The following is a 26,378-nucleotide window of genomic DNA, read 5'->3' as shown; positions in this document are numbered from 1 at the left end:
GACTTTTGTAGTTTACAAAAATACAATAATGGTGTTAAATATATTTTAATTTGTGTCGATGTTTATTCCCGCCTAATGCAGACTCAAACTTTAAAAACAAAAAATTTGAGTCAAGTGTTAGTCGCTCTGAAGAAGATATTAGAGGAAACGCCTCAGTTTCTCGGTGTAAGGCGGATATTCACTGACCGAGGTAGAGAATTTTACAACAAGTCAGTTCAAAATTATTTTAATAAGAAAAATATTAAATTATATAGTGTATTTTCGGAAATGAAATCTAGCATAGTGGAGCGAGCCATCAGAACTTTAAAACATAAACTGTATCATTATATGACTCAAGCTAATTCATTAAAATACATCCACATCCTCCCTAAAGTTGTGGACGTGTACAACCACACTTTCCACAGGATGCTAAAAAATACTCCTCATGCCATTCATAAGTTGCAAAATATTGAAGATATACGAAGACAGTTTAAGGTTATGTATTTAAACAATGACTCCTCCATAACTGCCATCAGTCCACGGTTGCACCTTGGACAGCATGTGCGATTGGCAAAGCGCAGGAATATATTTCACAAAGGCTTTTGGCACCAAAATACAGAAGAAATATTTGTAGTGTCACATATTGACAGAACACATCCAATCCCGACATATAAAATCAAAGATTTAAACAACGAGTCGATCAGTGGCATGTTTTATGAGCAGGAATTGATTCCAACATCCCTCCCAGACTATTTTCCTGTAACGGTATTACAGTCTAGGAAAACATCGAAAGGACACAGAGAATATTTCGTCAAGTGGAGAGGGTACCCAGATTCTGCCAATAGCTGGATTAAAGCTCAAGACATCGTCAAATTTAACAAAAAATGACAGTTCAAGAGGACTCTCTCGTAGAGAAACATCATCAGTTGTTATTTTTATTAAACAATTTATCACCCAAGAAGCGGAATAAACTAATCAAGGCTTTAAAACGGCAGGAAATTGAATCAATTTGTGAAATTTTTGCCAATTTTCTGAAACGAAACATCCCAGTTCAACCTCAGATAATTAATGGCTTACAGAGATATCAGAATGACATACGATCTGTAGTGCGTAAGAAAACTCCTTTATACAAAAAGAAGCTCATACTGACCTCCAGACGTGGTGGGGCGATATTAGCAGCTCTGCTACCTTTGGCTGTATCGTTAATTTCCTCCCTAATAAGGTAATTGCGTAAATAAGTAACGAGAGAATAAAATGGTGAAAGAATATTGCCTGGTACCAAGATTCATAGCTGAAAAATATTTATTTAATAAAAACAAGAACTCACCATCACGTCCTAATGCGGTGGGTCTGCCCTCCCCCGGAGGTGATGGTAGTGAAAGTATGTCCTTCTCTTTAAAAAACGAATCCAACTCAAGTAATAATATTGGGGGAGCCCGTAACCTACCCACCTGCGACTCTGGTAGGGGTGATGGGGGGGTGGGGGAAGAGGACACTCCTTCCTCCCACCTGACAACAACGGGCTGTGGGCGGTGTTGCCGTAGTAGCACCTCCAGACGGGCGGGGCTGGTCACACACCCCTTAAATGACATTGGGGCCCCCGGCGACCGTCGCCCGCCGTCACCCTTAAAAAGAAAAAAAAACGCGGGCTGCCCGGCGCGACCATCGCCTTTAAAAAAAAAAAATAAATAAAAAAAGGGGACATTCCATCCTCCCGCCCGAAGTGCAAGTAATTGTTGCTGGCCACACTCCACATAAAGCCACCATCACACCCCAAAATCCAAGTCTGGACAACTTAATAAATGTGAATTTTAAAATTGAGGAAATTCCTCATGTCAAAGCATTATTGAACATGTTTGGACAAAACAGCCAACAGGTGATGTGGGATAGTCGCGGAAATTTATTAAAGCCTGTACAAAATTTAAATATTTTAGATATAATTAAAACTCTAGCCTTCACAAAGGGACAATTTAGGACAAGTGACAAGGAAGATGTAAGGGTTTTACTGAGGGTGGCTGGCATAGACCCAACCCTCATACGTAATTATCGCGCCAGATCACAGTTAAAAGGGGGGAGGGGTATCCATAGGAGACCCCATTGGGAGCCGTATTGAAGACCTATATGAAGGCCATCTTAAAGACCACCATATTCAGTTGCATATCCACCATGGAGCAAGCTTCTAGACCCACTCCTCCCCCAGCTACACCCCCAGAAGACAAATCTCCCTTATTAAAGAAGTTGGTTGCTACTCAGCGGTACTACAAGTATGTCGAACACAAATGTAGATTGTTATATGCATTGTGGGATTGTTATGACCGTCTTGTGTTGAGTGCCCCTCCAGAACGGTTTTTTAAGTCATTTGGAGAGACGGTGAAACGTTATGAAGAATATTCATCCCAGGAAATCCAGACGGAGATATGGCAAATGGAAAAATTAACCTTCCAACATCGAGACCAGATTACAGCCTTCGAGACTGGACGGAGTGTGTATGGACTTTTAAGGTAAGGAAGGCAGCCTCTACCCCACACCCCTACATTCCTCCCCCTCCAGGTGGGGGACACAGGTGTATTTAAAGGCCTCCACCGTCACCCTCGGTCACCATAGTTGACGACGACTCTCACTCGTTCCTCTCAACCGCCCCTCCGCCATGGCTTTATCGTCCATTAAGTCAATAGACAGCGACATCACCGGCACCCACGCCTTTGGGGTCGGTGATGTGATCGTTTACGATCTCCCCGCTGCTGTTGTGCGTCCCTATGGACTGGCAAGTGTAATATGGAAATGTTACAACTATGCCCGTGTGGAACGTGAAGGACTGACTCGTGTCAACAGGGCCACAATACGTTACCGGTCTACCCCAGGGGACATTGAAGTGAAGATAGCTCCCCTACCCTCCGACGGTCAAGACATTGTCGAAGAGCCAGTCTTGTTCTTCCGCCCCACCATCGTGGCGCTAATTTCCGCTTTCGGTGCAGGAGCACCCTTCGAGTCCAACCCTATAGCTCGGGAGCAAGTGCAGTCTTCCGCCGACATCCACTACATCACCAATGTCACCCTGGATACTGCAAAAAATAGGCTATACTGGCTGAAAACAGTCCTAACAAAGGTTGGCAATCTTATGGTAAGAACTCCAACCATGTTTCGGTTGGTGGTACCCCATGGGCTGGGGGCCTCCCGTGATGGCATGGACAACTGGCACAAGGACGTCGGGCCCATGCTCATTTCACTCAACGCTGAGCTGGCCAAGCATAACAAGGAGCTGGTAATCCTCAAACGTCCCTCTACCGTCACCCCATCGATGGTACCCCTCCCGAATGATGATCCCAGGGTGATAGTAAAACTATCACCCTAGATGCAGTGGTGGGGGAGGGTGCCACCACCCCAGGAAGCTCTTCTCGTTCTACACCACCAGCACCACCAGCCACCCCCAGGAAGAAGAGACACCTACAAGAGTACTCATCCACCTCCAGCGCTGCTCCACCCCCACCCACAACATCTGGCACAGCCAAACGACGGATCGAAACCACTATTGACTTCGACCCCCTCTCAAATCATCGTATTGACACCATCCTCGATGGAGAGTCACAGGAAATATTCCTGTTATCCTCATCACCGAAAAAACAACGAAAGCTGTAACCAACAACACTCAAAGAAGAGGTGGCAGCACCGCCGCAGTCAGTAACAGCAGCAGCAGCAGTACCTCCATCTACAACAGCTTCGGTGGTGGTAGCAGTAGCAGGTCCACCGACGACGGTGACAGTGTTGTCAGCGGTAATGGTAGCGGCAACAGTACCACCAACTACAGCAGTTCCGGCGGTGACAGCGGCAGCAACAGTACCACCATCGCCGGCAGCGGTAACGGTAGCGGCAGCAGTACCACCAACTACAACGGTTCCAGCGGTGGCAGCAGCAGCAGCAGCAGCAGTACCGTCAGCGGTGTCAGTGGTACCAACAGCTCCCCCAGCAGCAGCGGCAGCGGCAGCAGCGGACGACAGCAGTACCAACAGCTGCTGCTCTTTATATGTAATTTGTTATGGGGGGAACAAAATGTAGTTCCCCCTGTTGTAGTTCTTTTAAAAGTAATATTTCCTTAGTAGATTAATAAAATAAAATATAAGTAATGATGTTTTATTCCCACCCCAGTCAGTACATAAGATAACAATGGACGAGGAGCACTACATATACCTCACTAGCCTCGACCAAGAAGATATATACAACAACACAAGTTCAGCATTTACAAACACCATCCCCACTCTACATTTAAACCCTTCCATTAAACATGAAGTGGCCTTAGTCAACATACTCCTACCCAGACGAATTAACGCTATCATCAAGGATGAGGGGGAGTCTGGTATAGACGTCTATGCTACTTTTAAGCGAGGAACTCTTTCTAAAAGCTCAGAACACCTCATTTACACCTTCCTCCCCAAAACCAACATATTATCCAGAAACATCACATTCATCACGAGTGAGCTTAGCCGACAAATAATCACCGACATGAAGCTTAGCTTCCGAGGTGATTTCAAAATATACTTCTCAGAAAGAGAACCAATCCTCACCTATGATCAATCCTTAGAGCGAGTATTACTAGCCTCCACTCTTAACAATGAAGGCACTGGTTCGTTATATTCTCTTAGCCTTCAATTTAAACACAGAATAGCTAATGTACTTGGTTTTGACAGCAGTCGCAAATACACCATTTATCAGGCAAAATCAGATGACATTACAGCAGCCTCCAAGGTCGTGGCCTCATTCCCCACAGACAATGACGGGGGTTGTGACTATTTACTCATTTATAGTAAACTCATTTTATAGTGACGTCATCGAGCCGGATCGTTACGGGGGACAAATTGTAAATATCTTAGATGCAATCAATTATCATGACTCTTATTCTAGAGGGGCTCATCCCCTAGTGTACAAGACATTAAATACTAACACGTTGGAGGAGGTGAGTATTAAGATAACAGATCAGTTTGGACGAAAGGTTAGTTTTGAAGATGGGAGGTCGGTTACGGTAGTCTTACACCTCCGCCCTAAGGTATAACAATATAATCTATATAAATATAAATATATATATATATATAGAAGTGTTTACCCTCATCATCGGTTATTATAAGAAGAGGAGTCGGGATGCGAGTACCTTTCCACACACCCTCCCAGAAGGAGTACGGGGAGATCTTCTCCCCCCTCTCTGGGAGATACGGGGTGAGGGGGGGAGCGATGAATGACATACGCACATTCCAAGCGCCTTATCTCAGATCTGGTGGTGGTTTTTTTGGGACCTTAGCCGGCTTGGCTCGACGAGCCATACCATTTTTCATGAAAACTGTAACGCCGACTGCTATCGATTTTGGGAAAAATGTTCTTGGTGATTTAACCAGTGGTAGACGGGATGTAAAGAGCGCTCTGAGAACTCACGGTATCGATGCTCTTAAGACTGTGGGGAAGAAATTGGTAGCAGGTGGGAAAATTAAAAGACTCTCTAGGAGAAGAAAAAATAAAAATAATAAATGTAAACGAGCCCTTGGGTATAAAAATGATGTATTTTCACTACAGTAAGCAGTCATACTTCACCTTTCGGAGGAGATCATGGCGGAGGCTAGTGGAGCTGGGTTGAAAATCCCTGTAGAATATTATACTTCCAGTATTATTGACCAATTTCCTAGAAGTAACAGAATACGTAATGTGGAGAGTTCAATTGCCTCCACACAGCAAATAGACATTCTACCTGTTAACCTCCCTATTAATCAACGTTTGCGGGATAATTACTTAGAATTCCGCATCCCTGGAACCCAGGGCGCCTTCTTAGATTTAGCTAATATTATTATAGATTTTAAGGTATCTTTAACGAAAGATGACGATACCACAAAATTGGAAGAGGATGACCATGTGGAATTTGTTAATGGGTTGTCAAATACCATGTTTAAAGGTGTTCAGGTGTTTTTAGGAGAGCAGGTAGTTGAAACAAATTCTAATTTTAATTATTGGTCGTTTATTAAATTAATTACCTCCATGCCTCCATCAAAAATGTCTTCCTTGGGGAGGATTGGAGCCTTTCGTAGGGACTGGAGTGATGATGGTGTAATCCCTAACGAATTTACTAATACATTTTTTACTGGGGCACCCGCCAAGGATAAAAAATTTATGACCGATTTAAAAGGTAAAGGATTCTCAATGTGTTTTCCCCTACTATTGGACGTAACAACCCTAGACCAATACATATTAGATAATATAGATGTGCGCCTAAGATTGGAGCTCTCCCCACATGCTTGGGTGCTAAATACAAGTGTGGACGATGGCTCTAAGTATCGGCTGCATATGGATTATGCTAAGTTGTGGGTAACACGTGTGTTCCCCTACCCAAGTGCTTACCTAGCCTTAAACAGCTCACTGTTAGCATCCCCCGACCCCATAAGCTATACTTTCAATAAAACCATTTCTAAAACATATGTCCTAGCAGGGAATCAAACTAGTCTCTTAATTGATCAGCCTTGGGCGCAAGTAATTCCTCACAGGATATTCATGGTAATTGTGCCAATGAATTATTTCGCTGGCCTTCACCAAGGTAATGGATTATATTTTGAAAATGCAAAACTGAAAAATATTGCCATGTATTTGAACAATAACGCAATTTACCGAATTGGTGGTGATTTCGACAATCATTATGCCCGCCTTTATTACGAAACTTTGAAGACATTAGGCTTAGAGCGTGATTCACTTCTAGCCTATGACACTTTTAATAAGGGAAGATCGATATTCGCCTTTGACTTAACCACCATTCAAACAAAGGATTCCCTCCCTGTGGAGAAATCTGGCAACTTGCGTATGGAGCTTGAGTTTGGCGGTGGTGTTACATATAACAGACTGGTTTTACTGTTTGGGGAAACGACCGGGGTACTATCCATCGACGGACAGAGAACTGTTCTGTGTGACGTGCGAGCTTAAAAACATAATGAATTGTAATGATATAAATATTAATTTAAAAAATAATCTAGGGGATCGAGCACTCTACCTAGGTTGTTATAATGCTGATGAAATAGAACATTTAAATATCTCATCAAGAAAACCTATTGTTCTCATAACTAATATTTTACCATCACATAGCAGATTAACTATGGGACATTGGGTAGCTATTTATGTTGATAAAGTTAAACATCGAATGTTTTTTTTCGATAGTTATGCAATGTCGGCGGTTACTTATGGACATTATTTTCAAGGATTTATTAAAACTAACACAATAACAAAGGTGTTTGGAATGTGCTACAGACTCCAGAGTGATTTTACCCTTGCTTGTGGACTGTATTGCGTAATGTTCGTCCATAGGGTGAGTCACCTGGGGTTGCCTTCAACAGTACATTACTTACATAATGTATTTTCAAGCGTTAGTTTAAAATTAAATGATAAACGTGCCCTCGCTTATGCGAGACGATATTTTCCTATGAAACATCACTGTGTTAGGACATTTTGTAGAGGAGTAAGGATTGGTTCTTATAGGTGGTGTAGAGAATATTTTTGTTAGCTAGGCAACCCACCTAACAGGGGGATTACCCCCATATAAAACCCCTCTCACCCCACAACCTCCCTAGAAGACCCATATCCCCCTTATCCTACAAATGGAAGGCGTCTCCCCAGAAACACACGCAGGGAAGATTGAAGTCCTTGAAGGGCCTGGTTAGTATTACCCTCACTTTCTGGTAAAGATTTATTTTTTTTCCCACAATAGAAAGTTTGCTCAACCTCTATTTTACCTCTTCTTTTTTTTCAGTGCAATTCTTAGGACCTGTCCACATTTGTAGAGTAGTAATTCTACGTGGAAGGTCTGCCCCAAACAAGATGCTGTTACGTACCCTAATTGATGATGCCTGCTGTAGAGGACACAAGGTCGCTCCTGCAGGGGGAGAGGTATGTACTAGCAGTTCTTAGAGGAAATAGAATATTTTTCAAATAAAAGATATAGTCCTATAAATTATTTTCCCCATCTCTTTCCAGAACACTTCAGATGAGAGTCAGAAGGAAAGTCGTCCAAAAGGCAACCAGCCAACTCACCCCACTCCCCCAAGAGAGGGGGGACCTCCCCCCACTCACCACGGATGGGGAGACGTCAGAATTCTACTCAGATGAGGAAGGGGAGGTGGAGGGGGGAGAGGGATAGGGGTCATAATTAACTTCTTATACATCATTTGTGATTTTTACCTAATAAAACATTAATAAATTCTTTGATTTTTTTAACCCCTGGAGGAGATTTATAATTTAATACCCCTATATAAGACCCACTCGACCTCCGCTGGGTGTGGAACTCTGTTACGGTAAAGTCAAGGCCATTAGGTGCGAGGAAGGGTACGGGCGACCACCCTCACCGGGAGGAACCTGTTTTACACCTGCCCCATAGAGGAATGTGGGGGGCATAACTGGCACTCACCCACGAGTGTTTATTATACAAATAAATTCATTTTTACTTAAATATATTGTCATACTTTACTGTATAAATGAACATGATCATAGTGGCACATAATAGATACCTATCTTCACTGTTTTTTCGACTGCTACCACTCACACCTTGGGTGACCTAATATGGAGTGGCACTATGTGGCTCCCCGCTTCTGATTTCTTATCTGATCTCCTTACATAGGTGGCACACAGAGGCGCATTCTAATCTACTATCAATTCATACTACTTCTATTATGTTACGCGAACCCTGTTACCGAACAAGTATTTACTCTGGTCTTTCATAAATCGAAACTTATCAAATTTATACCATTGTGTTCTGTTCTGTCTTGTGTTGATACTTTCATTACCCTATTACTATCCCTTTTGTTATGGACATTCATCCAATTGTACACCTCTATCCTGTCACCCTTAATTCTTCACCTTTCTAAAGAATGTAATATAAGCTATGTCGATCTCTATTTTTTCGGGCTCACCATAGCCCGTACTACATGGACACTTCGTTCTGAGTAGCTAAATCTAAAACAACAACATCTTTTTTTTGCAGGATAAGAACATAGGAACAAAGGTAACTGCAGAAGGCCTATTGGCCCATACTGGGCAGCTCCTATTTATATCCACCCAATCCCACTCATATACATGTCTAACCAGCGCTTGAAACAATCGAGGGACCCCACCTCCACTACGTTTCCCAGTAGTTGGTTCCACAAATTAACAACCCTATTACCGAACCAGAATTTACCCAAGTCTTTTCTAAATCTAAGCTTATCCAATTTACACGCATTGTTTGGTGTACCTTATTATTATCCCCTTTGTTATGTCCATTCATTCACTTGAAAACCTCTATCATGTCACCCCTAACTCTTCGCCTTTCCAGTGAATGCAATTTAAGCTTTGTTTATCTTTCTTCACATGAAAGATTTCTAATTTGGGGAATTAATTTTGTCAGCGTACGCTGCATGGCCACGTTCAAGTGAATTTATATCCATTCTAGAGTACGGCGACCAAAACTGAACTACATAATCTAAACGGGGCCTAACCAGAGCAAGATATAGCTGAAGAACCACACCAGGTGTCTTGTTACTAACGCTTCGATAAATAAATTCCAGTATCCTATTTGCCTTATTACGAACATTCATGCATTTATTTGTTTGGAACATTCGTGCATTGATCCTTTGGTTTTAAATTCTTACTGATCATAACTCCCAGATCCCTTTCGCAATCCGACTTCGCAATTTCAGCACCATCTTGCTCGTATCTTGTAACTCTATCATCATTACCTAGACTCAAAACTTTACATTTATCAGCATTAAACTGCATCTGCCAATCTTTTGACCATTTCAAAACCCTATTTAGATCAGCTTGAAGTGATAGTGAGTCGTCTTCCGTGTTAATTTCCCTACCGAATTTTGTATCATCGGCAAATTTGCAAATGTTGCAACTTAAACCTGAATCTAAATCATTTATATAAATATTATAAACAACAGAGGTCCCAATACAGAGCCTTGAGGCGTTCCACTTACAACATTATCCCACTCTGACTTAACACCATGCACACTGACTCTGTTTCCTTTGGTATAGCAATACACTATTCCCTCTTAATATAGCACCCCCTATACCATGAGCCTCTATCTTTTTAATCAGTATTTCATGTGGCATTGTATCAAAAACTTTACTAAAGTCAAGGTACACAACATCGCAAACCTTACCACTATCAACTGCCTCAACTATGCTAGAATAAAAAGATAACAATTTTGTTACACATGAACGGCCATTTGTTAAACCATATTGTGACTCGTTTATTAATTTGTTTTTTCAAGGTGAAAACGAATGGTTGCAAATATCGATTCAAGTAACTTTCCCACAATAGACGTTAGGCTAATTGGCCGATAGTTTGACGCAAGTGATCTATCTCAATTCTTAAAAATTGGCACTACATTAGCAATCTTCTACGACTCTGGCAATCTGCCTGACTCTAATGATTTATTAAATATAGTAGACAATGAATCGCGAAGCTCCTCTTTGCATTCTTTAAGCACCCTGGTAAACACTTTATCCGGTCCAGGGGATTTGCTTGGTTTGTGTTTTTCTATTTGTTTAATAATATCATCCCTGGTAACTGTTAAACTAATCAACCAGTCCTCGTCCCCACCCACATAGACTTGTTCGGCTAAAGGCATAGAGTTAAGTTCTTTTTAATAAATACAGAGATTAAATATATATTAAAAATAATACTCATCTCTTCGTCATTATCCGTTATCGGACCTATCTCGGTTTTTAATAGACCTATCCTTTCCATATCCTTTTTTCGGTATAACTGACAAAAAACCTTTAGGATTTGCCTTTGCTTGGCCTGCTATACGAACTTCATAGTTTCTTCTTGCTCTACTTATCTCTTTTTATACCTTGCGCAAGGTGCACCTATCCTTTCCATATCCTTTTTTCGATATAACTGACAAAAAACCTTTAGGATTTGCCTTTGCTTGGCCTGCTATACGAACTTCATAGTTTCTTCTTGCTCTACTTATCTCTTTTTACACCTTGCGCAAGGTGCACCTTGCTCTTCCTCAGGTTCTTCCTCATCATCACTGCCTAGCACCATGTCAGTATCAGTAGCAACACCTTCTTCTATTCGCTCCTGTAAGAGAACACGTTACAAGAATACGAGAGTTACAAGATACGAGCTAGATGGTGCTGAGATTGCGAAAGGGATCTGGGAGTTATGATTAGTAAGAATTTAAAACAAAAGGATCAAAGCATGAATATTCGTAATAAGGCAAATAGGACACTAGGATTTATTAATCGAAGCGTTAATAACAAGACACCTGGTGTGGTTCTTCAGCTATATCTTGCTCTGGTTAGGCCCCATTTAGATTATGCAGTTCAGTTTTGGTCGCCGTACTATAGAATGGATATAAATTCACTTGAACGTTTCCAGCGTAGGATGACTAAGTTAATTCCCCAAATTAGAAATCTTTCATATGAAGAAAGATTAACAAAGCTTAAATTGCATTCACTGGAAAGGCGAAGAGTTAGGGGTGACATAATAGAGGTTTACAAGTGGATGAATGGACACAAGAAAGGGGATAATAATAGGGTATTAAAATTATCACCACATGACAGAACATAAGAACAAAGGTAACTGCAGAAGGCCTATTGGCCCATACGAGGCAGCTCCTATTTAATATCCTATTAATATCTCCTTTGTTATGTCCATTCATCCACTTGTAAACCTCTATCATGTCACCCTTAACTCTTCGCCTTTCCAGTGAATGCATTTAAGCTTTGTTAATCTATCTTCATATGAAAGATTTCTAATTTGGGGAATTAACTTGGTCATCCTATGCTGGAAACGTTCAAGTGAATTTATATCCATTCTATAGTACGGCGACCAAAACTGAACTACATAATCTTAATGGGGCCTAACCAGAGCAAGATATAGCTGAAGAACCACACCAGGTGTTTTGTTACTAACGCTTCGATTAATAAATCCCAGTGTCCTATTTGCCTTATTACGAACATTCATGCATTGAACCTTTTGTTTTAAATTCTTACTTATCATAACTCCCAGATCCCTTTCGCAATTCGACTTCGCAGTCTTATCACCATCTAGCTCGTATCTTGTAACTCTATCATCAATATATGTTTATGGAAAAACACATTGGCAAAATGATCAGAAAGAGAAGGGGCCTCAAAATAACAATTCACTTAGGGTATATTACACTAACAGTAGAAGTCTAAGAAACAAAATAAACGAGTTAAATGCTCTTATCTGTACAGAAGAAATATATATTATTGCACTTACCGAAACGTGGATGAATGTAGAAAATAGAGAACTATTAGCTGAATATCAAATAAATGGATTTAAACTATTTCACACAGATAGATATATTAGACGAGGAGGGGGAGTAGCCATATATGTTAGGGACAATTTGATATGTAGTCTCAAAGAGGGAATCAAATCTGAGCCACACACAGAAACTATTTGGATAGAATTAAACGAAAAAGCAAATATTATTATAATAGGAGTTATATATAGGCCACCAAATTTAGACAGAATGGAAGCAAAGCTTCTATGGATGAAATATCTAGAGTATCTATATCTAACAGTATTTATGTCATGGATGACTTTAATTTTAGTGGAATAAACTGGGTGAACAAAACAGGGAATAATGAAGCAGAAGACTTCCTAGAATTAATTGACGATTGCTTTCTTATGCAACATATTTAGGAACCAACGCGGGGAAATAATATTTTAGATTTAGTGTTAACTAACAGGGAAACACAAATTAAGGAGATGGAAATAGGGAGTGAGCTAGTGAACAGTGATCATAAAGAAATCAGATTTAGCATTGAATGGAATAGATCTATAGGAGAAAATTCTGTTAAAGTGCCTGATTTTCGAAAAGCTGATTTCAATAGCCTATGGATTTTTTGGGGTCAAAATGGTTGGAATGTCTTGGAGATGTGGTGTGGGCTAGACGTGAACCCAGCGACAGGTGACGTAAAACTGGATTTCGATGTGGATTCAAAATATAACCTATTTAAAAATATTCTAAGCAAAGCCCAGGAACGTAGTATACCATATAAATTCGTAGTGCATCTAGTGCATTATAAAAACCCATTCACTCAGGCATACAAGAAGGTGATACGAGTCATTATTGACAAGAATTGTAAACCTTGCAGTGAAATGCGTCCGGTCATTTATTATAACAACACTCGTAAAGCTTTTCTCATTATTTGAAATGACATGTCTGAGGTGTATTAACGCAGTAATAATGTACTAGGTGTACTGATGCACTGACTATCAATACAAATGCAGCACTGGAGACTGAGCGTTGACATATATATACTACACTGGAGATACCACGAGTACGTTAAGTTTACATTTCATTTGCAAGACGGAGGTATTAAGCAACATTATTCTCAATACCACAACACCATCCTGAATGGCCATCACATAGTGAAAGATAAAACAGTAATCATTCGGATTACTGGAAGATACGGCCAATTTTTTTATGAATGATACTCAAACACCAGTAAATGTAACTGATATCAACACGAGCGAGGCAGATTTTGAAAGAGAAATTGACAATATGCCCATGCACTCAGCCCCAGGTCCAGACTCATGGAATTCAATATTTATAAAGAAATGCAAAGTGCCAGTAGCACAGGCACTCAGTATAGTGTGGAGGAAGAGCTTGGACACAGGGGAGATACCAGATGCGCTTAAAGCAGCGGACATTGCCCGTCTACACAACGGTGGTAGCAAAGCACTGGCACAAAGAATTATAGACCAGTTGCACTAACGTCTCTCATAATAAAAGTATTTGAAAGAGTGATCAGGAGTCAAGTCACTAGATTCATGGAAACCAATGACCTCCACAATATAAGCCAACATGGATTTAGAGCTGGAAGATCATGCCTCTCACAGCTACTTGGCCACTGTATCAAAATCACTGAGGAAAAACATGACGCGGATGTCGTATACACCAATTTTGCAAAGGCATTCGACAAATGTGACCATGGAGTGATTGCACACAAAATGGGGTCAATGGGTATAATTGGTAAAGTAGGACGCTGAATACTCAATTTCCTGTCGAACAGAACACAAAGAGTAACAGTCAATCAAGTAAAATCGAGTCCGAGCGCAGTTAAAAGCTCTGTACCTCAAGGTACAGTCCTTGCATCACTGTTGTTCCTTATTCTCATATCAGATATAGACAAAACACAAGTCACAGCTTCGTGTCATCCTTTGCAGATGATACAAAAATCAGCATGAAAATTACCTCTGCCGAAGACATTGATAAACTACAAACAGATATTAACAAAGTTTTCGATTGGGCAGCAGAAAATAACATGATGTTTAACGGTGATAAATTCCAGGTACTCAGATACGGCAAAAATGAGGATCCTAAACATAATACAGGGTGCAAAACACAATCGAATCTGCTCATAGTAGGAAAACAGCATGTCAAGGATTTGGGAATAATGATGTCCGACGACCTAACGTTTAGGGAGCATAACCAAGCAAGTATTGCGTCAGCCAGAAAAATGATAGGATGGATTACGAGAACCTTCAAGACCAGAGATCCCATCACAATGGTTGTACTCAAATTTGAAGTACAAATGGTTGTACTTCAAATCACTTGTGTTGTCCCGTCTTGAGCACTGCTCAGTACTCACTTCCCCCTTCAGAGCAGGAGAAATTGCTGATATTGAGGGAATACAGAGAACATATACGGCACGCATAGACGAGATTAAGCACCTAAATTATCGTCTCAACGCTCTCCAAATTTACTCACTAGAAAGGAGACGAGAGAGATACCAAATAATATACACATGGAAAATAGTGGAGGGACAGGTCCCAAATCTGCACAGTAAAATAGCAACGTACTGGAATGAACGACATGGAAGAAAATGCAGAAGAGAACCAGTGAAGAGCAGAGGTGCCATGGGCACAATCAGAGAACACTGTATGAACATCAGAGGTCCACGGTTGTTCAACGTCCTACCTCTTCAAGAGAAAACTAGATTGTTTCCTTCAAGGAGTGCTGGACCAACCGGGCTGTGGGCCTGCGGGCCGCTCACAAGTCAAGTCTGGCCCCGGCTGGGCTTGGGGAGTAGAAGAACCTCCAGAACCCCATCAACCAGGTATCAAGTTAAGCTGCTAGATTTAGGACCTGCCCGAAACTCAATGCGTACAAGGCTTTACAAGAATCATCAATGCTATGTACTCTCCTAAGCCCAATGTACCTTGTTGTGTATATATAAATAAATAAATATGTTAGATTTCAAAAATTCTAACACAGAAATCACAATAGCGTGATGCATCAAATGAACAAGGGCCGTGACGGGGATTCGAACCTACGTCCGAGAGAATCCCAGACGCTGCCTTAATCGACTAAGCTACATGGTTAAAAGAATTGCCATTCCCCCATTCACCCTGTCACTAATTAAGCTACCTCATCGCCTTTTCTTCATTCGTTATATTACCTGCTTACATGTAGCAGTTCTTTATATTACTGGAGTCTTTTTATCCAGTAATTTTTTTTTTATATAATTTTAAAATAAGTTTTTTAGACTTACTGGAGTCTTACTTACTACAGAACGTCTTGAAGACTTACTGGATATAGTATATAAATTAAGGTACACCCAATTCAAAGTTGTAGTGAAAAGAAACAGTAATAAAAAATAAAAATGCAGAAATAAAAATACTTATTGATCTGAAACTTTTATTTTAGGTAATATTTTTTTTACACATAAGATGATCCCAAATCATTCACTGAGCATCCACTATTTTACACTTTCCGCTTCTTATTGTTTCGAGGAAACACTTCATCATCAAACTTCACTAACATGTCGTGGAATTGATGCCTTCTTCACTTTCTGCTTCTTGTTGCTCGCTTTGGCCTTGATTAGCTTTATCATTAAAGTGCACCAACACCTCTTCATATTTGAAAATTGACTAAATCTTTTCTCACACTCTTCACACCTATGAGATGTATCACCTGTATGCACTCTTACACGTTTCTTATTTTCACGAAGACTGTAACTTTTGCCACAATCTTTACACTTATGAAGTTCATCCTTCAAATGTAGTAACATGTGTTTTTTTATATTGTGACGGTGTTTGAACTTTTTCGCACACTCAGGACACTCGTGAAGTTTATCATCTGAATGTACTAACAAGTGTTGTTTCAAACTTGCAGGTGACTTGAACTTTTTTGCACACTCAGAACACTCGTAAGGCCTATCATCAGTATGTACTAAAAGGTGTTTTCTCAAAGTTCCAGGGCCCTTAAATTTTTTTGCACACTCAGAACACTCGTAAGGCCTATCATCAGAATGTACTAACAAGTGTTGTTTCAAATTGCTAAGGTACCTGAATTTTCTTGAGCACTCGAGACACTCGTGAGGCTTATCAACAGTACGAATCATTACATTGGTTTCCATATCTTCAAGTTAATATGAAAGCGATTATGTTCCCGTAAGTTCAGGAATTGTTCAATATCTCGTGCAGATGATGATTCACAATAACGTGGCTGAAGAAATCTTGACCAAACTACACACCATAAGATGAGACGACGAAGTTTCTGCCCGTCCTGGACCGTTATGAAGTCGCTAGTGAAGAGGACATAAGAGGCACGGGCATATGTAAGACAAGAGTGAGGTGAAGAGCAGGTAACAAGAGGTGAAAGGTAAGAACAAGAAAAAAGGGGGGAGGGGACACGGGTGGGATGGGTGAAGGAGAGATGAGAAAGTAAAAAAAAGAGAGGTAAGCTGATGAGAACATAAGGATGAAGGTAATTGCAGAAGGCCTATTGGCCCATACGAGGTAGCTGCTATATATATCCACCCAAAAGGTAGCAACTATTTATATCCACCCAAGAGGTAGCTACTATTTATATCCACCTAAGAACTAGGTAGCTGATATTTATATCCACCCAAGAGGTAGCTACTATTTATATCTACCCAATCTCATTCAAATATATGTTTAACCTCCGCTTCAAACAATCAATTAATACTACTTCTATTATGTTACGCGAACCCTGTTACCGAACAAGTATTTACTCTGGTCTTTCATAAATCGAAACTTATCAAATTTATACCATTGTGTTCTGTTCTGTCTTGTGTTGATACTTTCATTACCCTATTACTATCCCTTTTGTTATGGACATTCATCCAATTGTACACCTCTATCCTGTCACCCTTAATTCTTCACCTTTCTAAAGAATGTAATATAAGCTATGTCGATCTCTATTTTTTCGGGCTCACCATAGCCCGTACTACATGGACACTTCGTTCTGAGTAGCTAAATCTAAAACAACAACATCTTTTTTTTGCAGGATAAGAACATAGGAACAAAGGTAACTGCAGAAGGCCTATTGGCCCATACTGGGCAGCTCCTATTTATATCCACCCAATCCCACTCATATACATGTCTAACCAGCGCTTGAAACAATCGAGGGACCCCACCTCCACTACGTTTCCCAGTAGTTGGTTCCACAAATTAACAACCCTATTACCGAACCAGAATTTACCCAAGTCTTTTCTAAATCTAAGCTTATCCAATTTACACGCATTGTTTGGTGTACCTTATTATTATCCCCTTTGTTATGTCCATTCATTCACTTGAAAACCTCTATCATGTCACCCCTAACTCTTCGCCTTTCCAGTGAATGCAATTTAAGCTTTGTTTATCTTTCTTCACATGAAAGATTTCTAATTTGGGGAATTAATTTTGTCAGCGTACGCTGCATGGCCACGTTCAAGTGAATTTATATCCATTCTAGAGTACGGCGACCAAAACTGAACTACATAATCTAAACGGGGCCTAACCAGAGCAAGATATAGCTGAAGAACCACACCAGGTGTCTTGTTACTAACGCTTCGATAAATAAATTCCAGTATCCTATTTGCCTTATTACGAACATTCATGCATTTATTTGTTTGGAACATTCGTGCATTGATCCTTTGGTTTTAAATTCTTACTGATCATAACTCCCAGATCCCTTTCGCAATCCGACTTCGCAATTTCAGCACCATCTTGCTCGTATCTTGTAACTCTATCATCATTACCTAGACTCAAAACTTTACATTTATCAGCATTAAACTGCATCTGCCAATCTTTTGACCATTTCAAAACCCTATTTAGATCAGCTTGAAGTGATAGTGAGTCGTCTTCCGTGTTAATTTCCCTACCGAATTTTGTATCATCGGCAAATTTGCAAATGTTGCAACTTAAACCTGAATCTAAATCATTTAAATAAATATTATAAACAACAGAGGTCCCAATACAGAGCCTTGAGGCGTTCCACTTACAACATTATCCCACTCTGACTTAAGACCATGCACACTGACTCTGTTTCCTTTGGTATAGCCATACACTATTCTCTCTTTTTATAGCACCCCCAATACCATGAGCCTCTATCTTTTTAATCAGTATTTCATGTGGCATTGTATCAAAAACTTTACTAAAGTCAAGGTACACAACATCGCAAACCTTACCACTATCAACTGCCTCAACTATGCTAGAATAAAAAGATAACAATTTTGTTACACATGAACGGCCATTTGTTAAACCATATTGTGACTCGTTTATTAATTTGTTTTTTCAAGGTGAAAACGAATGGTTGCAAATATCGATTCAAGTAACTTTCCCACAATAGACGTTAGGCTAATTGGCCGATAGTTTGACGCAAGTGATCTATCTCCATTCTTAAAAATTGGCACTACATTAGCAATCTTCTACGACTCTAGCAATCTGCCTGACTCTAATGATTTATTAAATATAGTAGACAATGAATCGCGAAGCTCCTCTTTGCATTCTTTTAGCACCCTGGTAAACACTTTATCCGGTCCAGGGGATTTGCTTGGTTTGTGTTTTTCTATTTGTTTAATAATATCATCCCTGGTAACTGTTAAACTAATCAACTAGTCCTCGTCCCCACCCACATAGACTTGTTCGGCTAAAGGCATAGAGTTAAGTTCTTTTTAATAAATACAGAGATTAAATATATATTAAAAATAATACTCATCTCTTCGTCATTATCCGTTATCGGACCTATCTCGGTTTTTAATAGACCTATCCTTTCCATATCCTTTTTTCGATATAACTGACAAAAAACCTTTAGGATTTGCCTTTGCTTGGCCTGCTATACGAACTTCATAGTTTCTTCTTGCTCTACTTATCTCTTTTTACACCTTGCGCAAGGTGCACCTATCCTTTCCATATTCTTTTTTCGATATAACTGACAAAAAACCTTTAGGATTTGCCTTTGCTTGGCCTGCTATACGAACTTCATAGTTTCTTCTTGCTCTACTTATCTCTTTTTACACCTTGCGCAAGGTGCACCTATCCTTTCCATATCCTTTTTTCGATATAACTGACAAAAAACCTTTAGGATTTGCCTTTGCTTGGCCTGCTATACGAACTTCATAGTTTCTTCTTGCTCTACTTATCTCTTTTTACACCTTGCGCAAGGTGCACCTTGCTCTTCCTCAGGTTCTTCCTCATCATCACAGCCTAGCACCATGTCAGTATCAGTAGCAACACCTTCTTCTATTCGCTCCTGTAAGAGAACACGTTACAAGAATACGAGAGTTACAAGATACGAGCTAGATGGTGCTGAGATTGCGAAAGGGATCTGGGAGTTATGATTAGTAAGAATTTAAAACAAAAGGATCAAAACATGAATATTCGTAATAAGGCAAATAGGACACTAGGATTTATTAATCGAAGCGTTAATAACACGACACCTGGTGTGGTTCTTCAGCTATATCTTGCTCTGGTTAGGCCCCATTTAGATTATGCAGTTCAGTTTTGGTCGCCGTACTATAGAATGGATATAAATTCACTTGAACGTTTCCAGCGTAGGATGACTAAGTTAATTCCCCAAATTAGAAATCTTTCATATGAAGAAAGATTAACAAAGCTTAAATTGCATTCACTGGAAAGGCGAAGAGTTAGGGGTGACATAATAGAGATTTACAAGTGGATGAATGGACACAAGAAAGGGGATAATAATAGGGTATTAAAATTATCACCACATGACAGAACATAAGAACAAAGGTAACTGCAGAAGGCCTATTGGCCCATACGAGGCAGCTCCTATTTAATATCCTATTAATATCTCCTTTGTTATGTCCATTCATCCACTTGTAAACCTCTATCATGTCACCCTTAACTCTTCGCCTTTCCAGTGAATGCATTTAAGCTTTGTTAATCTATCTTCATATGAAAGATTTCTAATTTGGGGAATTAACTTGGTCATCCTATGCTGGAAACGTTCAAGTGAATTTATATCCATTCTATAGTACGGCGACCAAAACTGAACTACATAATCTTAATGGGGCCTAACCAGAGCAAGATATAGCTGAAGAACCACACCAGGTGTTTTGTTACTAACGCTTCGATTAATAAATCCCAGTGTCCTATTTGCCTTATTACGAACATTCATGCATTGAACCTTTTGTTTTAAATTCTTACTTATCATAACTCCCAGATCCCTTTCGCAATTCGACTTCGCAGTCTTATCACCATCTAGCTCGTATCTTGTAACTCTATCATTAATATATGTTTATGGAAAAACACATTGGCAAAATGATCAGAAAGAGAAGGGGCCTCAAAATAACAATTCACTTAGGGTATATTACACTAACAGTAGAAGTCTAAGAAACAAAATAAACGAGTTAAATGCTCTTATCTGTACAGAAGAAATATATATTATTGCTCTTACCGAAACGTGGATGAATGTAGAAAATAGAGAACTATTAGCTGAATATCAAATAAATGGATTTAAACTATTTCACACAGATAGATATATTAGACGAGGAGGGGGAGTAGCCATATATGTTAGGGACAATTTGATATGTAGTCTCAAAGAGGGAATCAAATCTGAGCCACACACAGAAACTATTTGGATAGAATTAAACGAAAAAGCAAATATTATTATAATAGGAGTTATATATAGGCCACCAAATTTAGACAGAATGGAAGCAAAGCTTCTATGGATGAAATATCTAGAGTATCTATATCTAACAGTATTTATGTCATGGATGACTTTAATTTTAGTGGAATAAACTGGGTGAACAAAACAGGGAATAATGAAGCAGAAGACTTCCTAGAATTAATTGACGATTGCTTTCTTATGCAACATATTTAGGAACCAACGCGGGGAAATAATATTTTAGATTTAGTGTTAACTAACAGGGAAACACAAATTAAGGAGATGGAAATAGGGAGTGAGCTAGTGAACAGTGATCATAAAGAAATCAGATTTAGCATTGAATGGAATAGATCTATAGGAGAAAATTCTGTTAAAGTGCCTGATTTTCGAAAAGCTGATTTCAATAGCCTATGGATTTTTTGGGGTCAAAATGGTTGGAATGTCTTGGGGATGTGGTGTGGGCTAGACGTGAACCCAGCGACAGGTGACGTAAAACTGGATTTCGATGTGGATTCAAAATATAACCTATTTAAAAATATTCTAAGCAAAGCCCAGGAACGTAGTATACCATATAAATTCGTAGTGCATCTAGTGCATTATAAAAACCCATTCACTCAGGCATACAAGAAGGTGATACGAGTCATTATTGACAAGAATTGTAAACCTTGCAGTGAAATGCGTCCGGTCATTTATTATAACAACACTCGTAAAGCTTTTCTCATTATTTGAAATGACATGTCTGAGGTGTATTAACGCAGTAATAATGTACTAGGTGTACTGATGCACTGACTATCAATACAAATGCAGCACTGGAGACTGAGCATTGACATATATATACTACACTGGAGATACCACGAGTACGTTAAGTTTACATTTCATTTGCAAGACGGAGGTATTAAGCAACATTATTCTCAATACCACAACACCATCCTGAATGGCCATCACATAGTGAAAGATAAAACAGTAATCATTCGGATTACTGGAAGATACGGCCAATTTTTTTATGAATGATACTCAAACACCAGTAAATGTAACTGATATCAACACGAGCGAGGCAGATTTTGAAAGAGAAATTGACAATATGCCCATGCACTCAGCCCCAGGTCCAGACTCATGGAATTCAATATTTATAAAGAAATGCAAAGTGCCAGTAGCACAGGCACTCAGTATAGTGTGGAGGAAGAGCTTGGACACAGGGGAGATACCAGATGCGCTTAAAGCAGCAGACATTGCCCGTCTACACAAGGGTGGTAGCAAAGCACTGGCACAAAGAATTATAGACCAGTTGCACTAACGTCTCTCATAATAAAAGTATTTGAAAGAGTGATCAGGAGTCAAGTCACTAGATTCATGGAAACCAATGACCTCCACAATATAAGCCAACATGGATTTAGAGCTGGAAGATCATGCCTCTCACAGCTACTTGGCCACTATATCAAAATCACTGAGGAAAAACATGACGCGGATGTCGTATACACCAATTTTGCAAAGGCATTCGACAAATGTGACCATGGAGTGATTGCACACAAAATGGGGTCAATGGGTATAATTGGTAAAGTAGGACGCTGAATACTCAATTTCCTGTCGAACAGAACACAAAGAGTAACAGTCAATCAAGTAAAATCGAGTCCGAGCGCAGTTAAAAGCTCTGTACCTCAAGGTACAGTCCTTGCACCACTGTTGTTCCTTATTCTCATATCAGATATAGACAAAACACAAGTCACAGCTTCGTGTCATCCTTTGCAGATGATACAAAAATCAGCATGAAAATTACCTCTGCCGAAGACATTGATAAACTACAAACAGATATTAACAAAGTTTTCGATTGGGCAGCATAAAATAACATGATGTTTAACGGTGATAAATTCCAGGTACTCAGATACGGCAAAAATGAGGATCCTAAACATAATACAGGGTGCAAAACACAATCGAATCTGCTCATAGTAGGAAAACAGCATGTCAAGGATTTGGGAATAATGATGTCCGACGACCTAACGTTTAGGGAGCATAACCAAGCAAGTATTGCGTCAGCCAGAAAAATGATAGGATGGATTACGAGAACCTTCAAGACCAGAGATCCCATCACAATGGTTGTACTCAAATTTGAAGTACAAATGGTTGTACTTCAAATCACTTGTGTTGTCCCGTCTTGAGCACTGCTCAGTACTCACTTCCCCCTTCAGAGCAGGAGAAATTGCTGAAATTGAGGGAATACAGAGAACATATACGGCACGCATAGACGAGATTAAGCACCTAAATTATCGTCTCAACGCTCTCCAAATTTACTCACTAGAAAGGAGACGAGAGATATACCAAATAATATACACATGGAAAATAGGGGAGGGACAGGTCCCAAATCTGCACAGTAAAAGAGCAACGTACTGGAATGAACGACATGGAAGAAAATGCAGAAGAGAACCAGTGAAGAGCGAGGTGCCATGGGCACAATCAGAGAACACTGTATGAACATCAGAGGTCCACGGTTGTTCAACGTCCTACCTCTTCAAGAGGAAACTAGATTGTTTCCTTCAAGGAGTGCTGGACCAACCGGGCTGTGGGCCTGCGGGCCGCTCACAAGTCAAGTCTGGCCCCGGCTGGGCTTGGGGAGTAGAAGAACCTCCAGAACCCCATCAACCAGGTATCAAGTTAAGCTGCTAGATTTAGGACCTGCCCGAAACTCAATGCGTACAAGGCTTTACAAGAATCATCAATGCTATGTACTCTCCTAAGCCCAATGTACCTTCTTGTGTATATATAAATAAATAAATATGTTAGATTTCAAAAATTCGAACACAGAAATCACAATAGCGTGATGCATCAAATGAACAAGGGCCGTGACGGGGATTCGAACCTACGTCCGAGAGAATCCCAGACGCTGCCTTAATCGACTAAGCTACATGGTTAAAAGAATTGCCATTCCCCCATACACCCTGTCACTAAGCTACCTCATCGCCTTTTCTTCATTCGTTATATTACCTGCTTACATGTAGCAGTTCTTTATATTACTGGAGTCTTTTTATCCAGTAATTTTTTTTTTATATAATTTTAAAATAAGTTTTTTAGACTTACTGGAGTCTTACTTACTACAGTAAGTCTTGAAGACTTACTGGATATAGTATATAAATTAAGGTACACCCAATTCAAAGTTGTAGTGAAAAGAAACAGTAATAAAAAGTAAAAATGCAGAAATAAAAATACTTATTGATCTGAAACTTTTATTTTAGGTAATATTTTTTTTACACATAAGATGATCCCAAATCATTCACTGAGCATCCACTATTTTACACTTTCCGCTTCTTATTGTTTCGAGGAAACACTTCATCATCAAACTTCACTAACATGTCGTGGAATTGATGCCTTTTTCACTTTCTGCTTCTTGTTGCTCGCTTTGGCCTTGATTAGCTTTATCATTAAAGTGCACCAACACCTCTTCATATTTGAAAATTGACTAAATCTTTTCTCACACTCTTCACACCTGTGAGATGTATCACCTGTATGCACTCTTACACGTTTCTTATTTTCACGAAGACTGTAACTTTTGCCACAATCTTTACACTTATGAAGTTCATCCTTCAAATGTAGTAACATGTGTTTTTTCATATTGTGACGGTGTTTGAACTTTTTCGTACACTCAGGATACTCATGAGGTTTATCATCTGAATGTACTAACAAGTGTTTTTTCAAACTTGCAAGTGACTTGAACTTTTTTGCACACTCAGAACACTCATAAGGCCTATCATCAGTATGTACTAAAAGGTGTTTTCTCAAAGTTCCAGGGCCCTTAAATTTTTTTGCACACTCAGAACACTCGTAAGGCCTATCATCAGAATGTACTAACAAGTGTTACCAGGTACCTGAATTTTCTTGAGCACTCGAGACACTCGTGAGGCTTATCAACAGTACGAATCATTACATTGGTTTCCATATCTCCAAGTTAATATATTTTTTTTTTTTTTTTTTTTTTTTTTTTTTTTTTTTTTGAGATATATACAAGAGTTGTTACATTCTTGTACAGCCACTAGTACGCGTAGCGTTTCGGGCAAGTCCTTAATCCTATGGTCCCTGGAATACGATCCCCTGCCGCGAAGAATCGTTTTTTCATCCAAGTACACATTTTACTGTTGCGTTAAACAGAGGCTACAGTTAAGAAATTGCGCCCAGTAAATCCTCCCCGGCCAGGATACGAACCCATGACATAGCGCTCGCGGAACGCCAGGCGAGTGTCTTACCACTACACCACGGAGACTGCTAAAGCGATTATGTTCCCGTAAGTTCAGGAATTGTTCAATATCTCGTGCAGATGATTTATTTATTTATTTATTTATTTATGCATATACAAGAATGTACATAAGGAATGTGAGGATACAATTATGGTAATTACAGTCTTGTAAAGCCACTAGCACGCGCAGCGTTTCGGGCAGGTCCTTAATCTAAGAAAATTTTAAGGAGGTAAATACTTGCAAAATTTATAGACAAAAAAATGATAACAGACTACATGGAATGAAAAAAAAAAAGATGAGAGAAAATTATAGGTACAGTATATTAAAGCACATAGGTAGCTATGATTGATTGCAATGACAGCTTAAAATGGTAGTTGACAACAAATTGGTAGGCACAATACAGCAGAAACAATATAAGATTGATTGCAATGACAGCTTGAATGGTAGTTGACAAAAATTGGTAGTCACAATACAGCATATGGCTAGCACATAAAAGAAGACAGCAATGAACACAATGATAAGGTTGTTTGATATTACATAAAAATTATGAGATTGGGTACCACTAGGTACAGAGCAAATTTAAAGCTCAGTGTAGGAAACTAAATAGATGAAGTTAGGTACTTTTTGGTTTTGCTTTTAAATAAGGCAAAAGTTTTACAGTTTTTCAATTCACTAGGGAGTGAGTTCCATAGACTAGGTCCCTTAATTTGCATAGAGTGTTTACACAGATTAAGTTTGACCCTGGGGATATCAAAGAGATATTTATTTCTGGTGTGGTGATAATGGGTCCTATTACATCTGTCCAGGGAGAGTTTCAGAGCATGGTTTGCATTTAAGAACAGGGTTTTGTAAATGTAGTTGACACAAGAGAATGTGTGGAGGGAGTTAATATTTAGCAAGTTTAGAGATTTAAACAAGGGAGCTGAGTGTTGTCTGAAAGCAGAGTTAGTTATTATTCTGATAGCAGATTTTTGCTGTGTGATGATGGGCTTAAGGTGGTTTGCAGTGGTAGACCCCCATGCACAGATACCATAATTAAGATAGGGGTAGATTAGTGCATAATATAGTGAGAGGAGAGCAGAGTTAGGAACATAATATCTGATTTTGGAGAGTATACCAACTGTCTTAGAGACTTTCTTAGTTATGTGTTGAATGTGGGTGCTGAAGTTGAGTCTCTTGTCTAGGAATAGGCCAAGAAACTTGCCATCATTTTTATTACTGATGTTAATGTTGTCTATCTGTAGCTGAATTGCATTTGATGATTTGCTTCCAAATAAGATGT

The 26,378-nt window shown here is 39.5% G+C and overlaps 1 protein-coding gene across 1 annotated transcript in view; it reads right to left on the bottom strand.

Moving 5' to 3' along the window:
* Window positions 1-26,378, bottom strand: part of LOC123753419 (zinc finger protein 345-like) — an 89,610-nt gene that overhangs the window by 10,924 nt on the left and 52,308 nt on the right. The window contains exons 11-14 of the mRNA XM_069309383.1: window positions 23,048-23,073; window positions 19,418-19,499; window positions 15,784-16,382; window positions 10,981-11,062 (exon numbers count right to left, since the gene is read on the bottom strand). Coding sequence (XP_069165484.1) covers window positions 10,981-11,062; window positions 15,784-16,382; window positions 19,418-19,499; window positions 23,048-23,073 — 789 coding nt within the window. The remainder of the gene's footprint in view (window positions 1-10,980; window positions 11,063-15,783; window positions 16,383-19,417; window positions 19,500-23,047; window positions 23,074-26,378) is intronic.

Source organism: Procambarus clarkii, chromosome 65, assembly GCF_040958095.1.
Source record: "Procambarus clarkii isolate CNS0578487 chromosome 65, FALCON_Pclarkii_2.0, whole genome shotgun sequence".
In the NCBI taxonomy this organism is placed as follows: domain Eukaryota; kingdom Metazoa; phylum Arthropoda; class Malacostraca; order Decapoda; family Cambaridae; genus Procambarus; species Procambarus clarkii.
This window is presented reverse-complemented; position numbering and strand designations above follow the sequence as displayed.